This window comes from Barbus barbus (assembly GCF_936440315.1).
Source record: "Barbus barbus genome assembly, chromosome: 19".
NCBI lineage: Eukaryota > Metazoa > Chordata > Actinopteri > Cypriniformes > Cyprinidae > Barbus > Barbus barbus.
In genome coordinates, this window is record NC_136747.1 from 4165408 (window position 1) to 4174770 (window position 9363).

The 9363-nt window shown below is 36.3% G+C and overlaps 1 protein-coding gene across 1 annotated transcript; it reads left to right on the forward strand.

Moving 5' to 3' along the window:
* The first annotated feature begins 2451 nt into the window (after nt 1–2451).
* Nucleotides 2452–7986, forward strand: LOC306885328 (tripartite motif-containing protein 16-like). The gene is made up of 6 exons (XM_079441781.1): nt 2452–3109; nt 3468–3563; nt 3690–3923; nt 4640–4787; nt 4924–4971; nt 7309–7986. The coding sequence occupies exons 1-6, from the start codon at nt 2534–2536 to the stop codon at nt 7827–7829; spliced, it is 1623 nt and encodes a 540-aa protein (XP_079297907.1). The 5' UTR covers nt 2452–2533; the 3' UTR covers nt 7830–7986.
* The last annotated feature ends 1377 nt before the right edge of the window (nt 7987–9363 follow it).

The following is a 9363-nucleotide window of genomic DNA, read 5'->3' on the forward strand; positions in this document are numbered from 1 at the left end:
GTACACCCCCACATCTAAATGGCCATCTGGTTATCCACCCCAGTGAACTTAAAGAATTTATGACAATGTGTTTTTTGTGTGGCCTGTTGAAACTGTTATGTGCTTTTAAACTTGAAATGGTGAAATTGTGCCAAACGGGATAAAGGGGTGTTTTTATTAAAGTGTTTTCACATACATATCAAGAAAAACAAAATAACATCAAACATACACGTAAAACGTGCAATGACTGTTTTCCCTACAAGTCAAGGCGATCTAGTGTTGTTAAAACAATTTTAGGAAAAGTTGGAAAATAAAACAAAAAAGCATTAGCTACGCTAGTTTTTCTATCATTACAATTTAAAACTACTTAGTTTGACAAAGTTAAATAAAAAGAAGTTCTTTCATCTATAACAGAATACGTCAGACTCGTTAGTTAAGTGTATGCCAAAATCTGTCGCACTTTTAAAAAAGTTTGAGTTTATAAAAGATACAAAGTTAGGGAAAATAGAGTTGACTTATTTTACCGTGGTGTGAAATAAAAAATATCAGAGTATAAGATACAAAATCTTGTAACATTACAATTTAAAAGCTAGCTTTTGTCACAAAAAGTAAAAAAAGAGCAGACTATGTTAAGCAGCGTCCGTCAGATAACTTCACACGGCCGTGTCAAACTCAGAATGAGGTTAGGAGCTGAGATCAGACCACGCCTACTGCCAGGCCCTAACACGGGTGGAGAGACCAACACTTAAATGTTAAAAGAATCAAATGTTGAAATTAAGAATCTTAATTAACGAAACCGTACAGCATTCATTCTAAAGCTTTTCGCTTTAAAAATTAGACACGTACGTGTTTTCCTTTTAAACAAACAACTGCAGGAATCATAGGTCATCTAAAGATGTTTCTGGGGCTCGACTCATTTGCAATCGAATGACTTTTTGAGGGGATCCGGTGTCGTAAACTTTGTTAGAATGTGAGGTAAAAAGTTCATTGATCAAAACAGATCATCTTTCTAAGATGCTCACTGATCAAAGAACATCCATGTTAACCATTTCATGGCGTGCACCTGCGAGTGTGAACTCTGTCGAAGGTTTAGGCAGGAGTTCACTAACTGGTCAAAGGATGTGTGCCCTATTGAACCTTTTTATGACACATCTGGTGAAGTTAGGTAAAGTTGAGAATTGAGTATTTATAATGAATTTATAATCTATTCGAATATGGCTTTAAACTGATGTTCAGGATGAGATGAGATAGATAAAGAAGTCCATAACCACAAACTTAAATAAATAGGGAGGGTCAAGGTGATTGTTTTACTAAGATGGTCTGCTGTAGGAAAATGCTGTTTAATTTACTTCATTTTACTTAGTTTTGTTATTTCTTTTTTAATTCATATATTTTTCAACCCTCAACACAAACATACACTGCAAATGCAAACACACACACACACACACACAAACATACACTGCAAATGCAAACACACACACACGCGCACACACACACACACTAAAACAACCACTACATTTAGACTTTTAGACTTTTACAAATAAAAACTTTTAGAATCACACGAGTATCTCTACAAGATGATGAAGAGCAGCATGATGAAACAGCGATATAACTTTTGTTTGAACAAATAAGTTTTTATATCTTTCAAACCTAAAACCATGATGCTCTAAAGCAAGGATTAGAAGCAGTCAAATGATCTGGCGGTTACAGAGACTTTCTTTATGAATTAGAGTTAAATTAGATTAAAAATTAGTCGTCATAAGGTTGTTTGCAACAAAAGTAATTCCTACATTTAATACTTTGCACTTTATTGGTCCCCTGTATGATACAATTTAATTGTGCTTCTAATTATGTAAAAAAATAAAAAGTTTTGTAAAATGTACATATTCATACAGTATCAATAAAATTTGCTACACTTTACGTTTAAGTTATAATATCTAATTGATATCTAAATGAATTAACTTACACTGCAAAGTTATTCTCAACATCTTGTGATTTCGGTGCATGTAAGTCCTGAACATGTATGATGAGATACACTTAAGTCTCAAATACCGCTCTGAAATGTGGATTTAGTGTGCATTAATAGCCATGAGCTTTGACCATTTTTTAGACCTGGGACACTTACTTACTGTCACGTGCAGATACTCTCAAGTGGCCAAGACCACAAGTGTGGGTATTATAACAGGCCCATACTTATGCTTGTCTGTATACTTGCTGGTATGACAAAATAATACTTAACTTTCATTTTAAATATATCTTTGAATAGCAAATATGAGGTAGACTTAAAGTATACTCTCTTACTTTAATATAAGTATACTAATAGCATATTTAAATAAACTTATTTTTTGTAAGGGTAACTGATAAAAATAACTCTGAGTTTCAGTGTGAGACTGACATCTAGTGGACATTTCAGTATGAGAGTTTACAGACTTACAGACAAACTTGTTTTGCACACGTCTCTCAAACACAGAACCAGGAAACTCAGTTAAAAGAAACTGAAACTGATCTGCTGTTGAGCTGTTGTTTGTGTCTCTGTTTTGCTGTAGACGGTGAAATGGCTGAAGCCGGTGTTTTTTCAGTGGAGCAGTTCTTGTGTCCAGTGTGTCTGGATCTCCTGAAGGATCCAGTGGCCATTCCCTGTGGACACAGTTACTGTATGAGCTGCATTACAGACTGCTGGGATCAAGAGGATCAGAAGAGAGTCTACAGCTGCCCTCAGTGCAGACAGACCTTCAGTCCAAGACCTGCTTTAGGTAAAAACACCATGCTGGCTGAAGTGGTGGAGAAACTGAAGAAGACCAAACTAACAGCTGCTGTTCCTGCTGGATCTGGAGACGTGGAGTGTGACATCTGTACTGGAAGAAAACACAAAGCTGTCAAGTCCTGTCTGGTGTGTCTGGAGTCTTACTGTCAAACTCATTTTGAGCGTCATGAGGAGTTTCACTCAGGAAAGAGACACAAAGTGACTGATGCCACTGGACGACTGCAGCAGATGATCTGCCATCAACATGATAAGCTTCTGGAGGTTTTCTGTCGTACTGACCAGCAATGTGTTTGTGTACTTTGTATGACAGATGAACATAAAAACCATGAGACTGTATCAACTGCAGCAGAGAGAAAAGAGAAAGAGGTATGAACTGAAATGAATGCTGACACTTCAAGTGTTTCTCCTCACTGCAGTATCCAGCTGTATCATGGGTGCATCATGTGATCTACTCTCCCATTGGGTGTTACTACACGACAGCTCTGTGCATTTGAGCAGGAGTTGAACTTTGATCATTTTTGTAACATTGCTCAAGTTCTCTGCTCAGTAATAATCATATATGTCCCCTTCATGTGAAAGGACTTCATGTCTAACCTAAATTCATATAATGATCTTACAACTCTTGAGAAACGCTGTAATGAAGAAAACAGGCACCTTTTTACATGATGAATTTATGATAGTTTTATGTAATAAGTCTTGGGTTTGTTTTTAATTTCTCCTCCAGAAACACTTGAAGGAGACACAGAGTGAAATCCAGCAGAGAATCCAGCAGAGACAGAAAGATCTTGAGCAGCTGAGAGCGGCTGTGGAGTCTCATAAGGTGAGTTTGGAGAAGAAGAGAAGTTTGAGACTCAGTTTGACTCTCCTCTTTCAGTCCCACTGAAGCCGCTGTGGCTCTCAGGCTGTGAGGAAGCAGTAAGAGCTGATTGTGATGTGTGTCTAACAGCGCTCTGCACAGACAGCAGTGGAGGACAGTGAGAGGATCTTTACTGAGCTCATCCGCTCCATTGAGAGAAGCCGCTCTGAGGTGACACAGCGGATCAGAGATCAGGAAAAGACTGCAGTGAGTCGAGCTGAAGGACAAATGGAGCGACTGGAGCAGGAGATTGATGATCTGAAGAAGAGAAACACTGAGCTGGAGCAGCTTTCACACACAGACGATCACATCCATTTCCTGCAGGTAACAGAGATCTAGAAAAAAAACAGAGTAGACTTTAGCAAGATCTGTGAGTCTTTAATTAACTGACATTTATTATCTGAAGCACACTGATTGACTGATTGAATAAGAAACATTCTGCTGCTGGGAATGTAGTCAGGAATATTGTCTCGTGATGTTGTTTTTACTGTAAAACTGGTTTCAGTCAGGTACTCTGCAGCAGTGAGGTGACCTGATGAAACATGCTAATAATAGAGACCAATACACATTATATGACTCTTTTATTTGCCCAATTAAGCATTAAAATCATAGTCTTAAGCATGTTTAACCCTCTGGTACTCTCAGATCATTTTGTCCAATAATGTTTATATTTTGTTTGTTTATTCTTATTATTTTACTTTATTGGAATGGGACGAAGCTTGGTAAAGGTTTTGGCTCTTGCTACATGAACACACACCAAAAAATAAAAAAATTAAAAAGTTAAAATTAAAAGCCAAGTGTCTTTATTAGTTTCAGGTAGAAATTTAATTTTCAGGTCTTTGCTCAAACAGTGGTTAAGAGGTAATAAATTAATTATAATTACTGCATAAATATAATTTATAAACTTTAACCTAACCTGAAAATACAAAATATTAAAAACAAAACAAACTAAAAAATCTAACTAAAATATAATTTTATTTTGTACTCACTATTATTTTATAACTTCTTTTTTTATGGTTTATTGATTGTTGTTCCTGTAGAGTCTTCAGTCTCTCTCAGCTCCTCCTGAATCTACAGAAAACATCTCTGTCAGTTTCCTCTCTTCTTTTGATGCTGTGAGAGAATCTGTCCGTCAGCTGAGACACAAACTGGAGGATTTCTGCAAAGAGGAGATTAAAAAGATATCTGGTAAAATATTAGAGATTCATCTGCTGTCTGTAATGAGACAAACAGCATCTAATATTATCATGAAAATGTTAGAAATGTCTGAGGAATGGATACAGGCATGGTTTTCTCTCTGTGTTTATATCTGTTCTTTTCTCAGTCACTCACAGTAACATTGTTCCCAGGACCAGAGAGGACTTCCTACAATGTAAGTCACTAACAAACACAATAACACACACTGAGATACTTCATCTAGTACGTTTAGTTTAAAGTGACAGAAAACATTATCAGTGTTTTTATTAATCATGTGCAGTTTAGGCAGATTTATTACAGAATATTGCAGTTTACTAATTACTTCCCTAAGGTTCTAATCAACTTACTTACAGCTTACTATGCCTTCTTGGAGGCTATTTACAGTAACTCCGCCAGCCAACGTTTGGTTGAGCTGGACAACATTACAAAACATGATCTTCTGACAGCAGCTCACGTGGCATTGGTGGTAAATCCCGGGCCATTTTTGATGTGATTATAATTTATAATTTACACTCAGTACGTTATTATTGCATACTGTTTCATAAAGTACTGCAATACTGATTAACACTCATTTAATTTGAAGTTACTTTCTTAAAATCACTACAAACCAACATACAAATAAATAACGTGATAATAAATTGATGTCCAATAGAGGAGAGCGGGGCACAGAGTAACACTTTTTAACTTTCTCAAACTGTGTAAATTCACATGGGGTTCAGAGTATATTTAATTATTCACAGTAATCTCACACTTGTCTAGTACAAATATGACGCTTTGTTTCATAATTACAGTGTAGACGTTTTTCTTTATTTTTAACATCAAAAATAGGAAGTGAAATCAAGATTCAAGATTTTTTTTATTGGTCACATACACAATTATACAGAATATAACCAGCAGTGAAATGTGACAACATGCCCCGTAGGTGGGGTACATTGTAACATCTGAGGGGTACGTTTGACAGCTTAATATGTTCTGATCTTATGAAAAAAATATACAACACCAACTAAAATATTTTGTCAATAAAATAAAATCATTATTTATTTAAAATAAAATAACGGTGTTTTTAAGAATGAAAAGTAATCTGATTTTTGAGTTTGACTGAACATATTGCAGCCATGCCTGGGACGGCCCATATAAACGAGCCAAAGTGCTTTACATGTCTTGAAATAACAATTTCTGAACGTTAAACATTGATTGTCAGTCTTTATTGACCTGTTTCTCATTAGAATGTATTAAAGTAATCTTACATCGCTAATGTCACAGAATAGCACGGCAGGACAGATTGTATCTGAACAGCTGGAGTTTAAAACCGGTTAGTGTCTTCTGCTAGTTATCCAAGCATTAAACTGATAAATAACAGATTTGAGATTAAAATAATAGCTGATTTGTCTCATTTTAAATTAATAAAAACTGAGATGAGAAATTTTCTTAAGCCAGAAATATCATGTTACTAAAATAAATGTTCAGCGATATCTTCAAAAGACTATAGGGGGCGATTTCGGATACAGCCCTAGTCTCGCGTAGCCAGCTTTCTTCTTTCGTGAATGAGTTTGGCGCCACCGGACCGAAAATAAATGTGACACTCGCGTCTCCCGGAAATCCGGTTTAATTCAACCAGTCATATGACGACTTCGGCTGTATCCGAAATCGCCCCCTATATAGACAGACATTTTAAGTGGTGTTCGAAACCATAGTGGATGTTCTCGAGTGCACTCATTCAATCCCACAATGCACCGCAAAAACGAGTGTTCAAACGATGTACACTCAACGGCTAGAGAATCCCCAGAATGCACTGCGAGAGTCGCGCGCCGAATGAATTCCCGCGTCTCGCCAGAAGATGGCGCCCGCAGCTGAATCATCCATTCATTGATTTTAGAAGCGCTCGTCCACGGCGTAATAAAACAATTAGTTGTAAATTGACTATTAGGGTTTATACATAATGTGCATAATAATGTAATATACATAATATGCAAAAACGGCAGTCCTTCCGGTGCACTCAGTGTCCGAATTCACTCACTCGTTTTCATTCACTCCTTCAAGTGAACTATATGAGTGGACTAATGTAGGGAATAGTGAATGAGGGTATAGGGGGCGATTTCGGATACAACCTTCGACATTCCTGAAGTGTTTCCAGAAAAGTTTCCGTGGGAGTGACTTCTGAGGCTGACCCTGTGTTACTTTGTGCCCCGTGCTGCCCAATAGTTCATTCATACTTTAATACTGACTGATCATCATAGCAACAATACAACAAATCCAGTACTTTTCTGAAAATGCAGCTTGACTTGTTTGTCTGTTCTGTCCAGATATCTGCAGCTTTCTGTGCTTGTGTGTGAATTGTAGACCTGCATGTGAATGTGTGAGCATTTGTGTTCATGTACAAGAAAAGAAAAGCATAACCAAATAAAATGAATCCATTTTCAAAAAAATCACTTTTTCAGTCTGAGCAAAGAGTTTTTTAACAGTTTAACTTTAACAACCACTGATTACAGTTAGTTGTGTTTATCTTCATCAGATTCCCATCAGTTCACTCTGGATCCAAACACTGCACAGAAACACCTCCGTCTGTCTGAAGAGAACAGAGTGGTGACTGACACTAACACACCTCAGCTGTATCCTGATCATCCAGACAGATTTGATCGTTATCTTCAGGTGTTGTGTAGAGAGAGTGTGAGTGGACGCTGTTACTGGGAGATTGAGTGGAGTGGGAGTAAAGTGCGTATATCAGTGTCATATAAGAGCATCAGCAGGAAGGGATCTGGTGATGACCGTGTGTTTGGATGTAATGATCAGTCCTGGAGATTGTTCTGCTCTTCCTCCAGTTTCTCATTCTGGCACAATAATAAAGAGACTGAACTCCCTGTTCCCTCCAGCTGCAGGAGAATAGGAGTGTATGTGGATCTCAGAGCAGGAACTCTGTCCTTCTACAGCGTCTCTGACACAATGAACCTCATCCACTCAGTCCAGACCACATTCACTCAGACGCTCTATCCTGGGTTTTATGTTTGGAGTCAATCATCAGTGAAACTGATATAGTTTCCTCATCTCTCAAACTGTCTGAAAAGTAAGATTTTATTATGCCATGTTTTACCTGAATATTTTTGTCTTACTGTTATAATATTTGAGAAAACAACTTATTGTGTAAACTTTGTAGATTTTAATGTAACAATTTTGAGTAAACATTCAATGTCCAGTATACTGACATATGCAGTTTATTTTACATCCATATTACATGTTTGCATGATTTGATCAGTTTCAGATATTATTAGATTCATAATAATCAGATGCATCTGTTAACTGTAGTGTAAAGGTGGAATAAGAATACATGTGGAAATTACATATGACTGACTGATGTGAATCTGGGTTGACATTTATTCTGAACATCAGTATTTATGACATCACAATGACGTCAATGATTAGTATGTTTAATTAGGATTTATGTAAATTTATGGTGTAATATGAATTTGTCGATAGCTTCATTAAGTTTAAATCTAATTTTCTAATTTTCTTAACTAAAGGCTCGAAACGCATTTGGCTCATATTTTGAACCGATGTGCAGAAGCTGAACTTTTTCTTTTGTATAAACTGAAGGTAAACAGTGGAGTTATTACATTTACATCTACCAAACATACTGATTTTCACTGATGTATACAGTATGTACACACACACACACACACACACACACACACACACACGGGCGTACTAAGGTTGAGGTAAGTTGGAGCTAAACTCTGCAGGACAGTGGCCCTCCAGGACCGAGTTTGGACACCCCTGTTCTATATGATTTTTATTTTACTTTCTAATGATAAGCACAACAACAAGCAGTTCTTTATCAGACCTGAGCACAGTCAGTGGAAAATACACCGATGTAATGCTTCAGTCAATGTACACGCTGAAGAATGAGTTGTTGAAATGTATAAATTAGTGCAGTCAAATGATTAATCATGATTAATCGCATCCAAAATAAAAGTTTTGTTTGCATAATATATGTGTGTGTGAACTGTGTATATTTATTATGTATATATAAATACACACACATGCAAGTATATTGAAAATATTTACATGTATATACATTTATATTATACATATATTATACATTAACATATTTAATATATAAACAACATATTTTTCTTAAATATATACATGCATGTGTGTGTACTTATATGTACATAATTAATATACACAGTATACACACATATATTATGTAAACAAAAACTTTTATTTTGGATGCCATTAATCACGAATATAGAAATGCATATATAAAAGTAAAAAACAAGGACCGTTTACTTAATATTTTACAATGAAGGTCTGAAAGATAAACATACCAGTAGATTGGTTGCATCATACACTTTGTTCACACTGCTGTTTTTTTCTTTCCATTCTTGGGAAAGCAGTTTCTTTTTTTCCTCAAGCGTTTGCTTATATGGCTGCTTGGCACTGCAGTGTAGACACGGTTTGCTTGCTACTCCCAATTTTTTTCCTGCATATGTAGCAGTCCTTTAGAGTAGGCATCTGAAAAAAGAAACATAAACGATAATTAGAGTACTACATGCTGTGTTAAGGGGATAAG

Excerpts from the sequence above, each read along its gene's own strand:
- LOC306885328 (XM_079441781.1), top strand. The coding sequence starts at position 2,534 with ATGGCTGAAGCCGGTGTTTTTTCAGTGGAGCAGTTCTTGTGTCCAGTG. Across the intron at positions 3,110-3,467 it reads CAGAGAGAAAAGAGAAAGAG|AAACACTTGAAGGAGACACA; the intron begins GTATGAACTGAA and ends TTTCTCCTCCAG. Across the intron at positions 4,972-7,308 it reads CAGAGAGGACTTCCTACAAT|ATTCCCATCAGTTCACTCTG; the intron begins GTAAGTCACTAA and ends TATCTTCATCAG.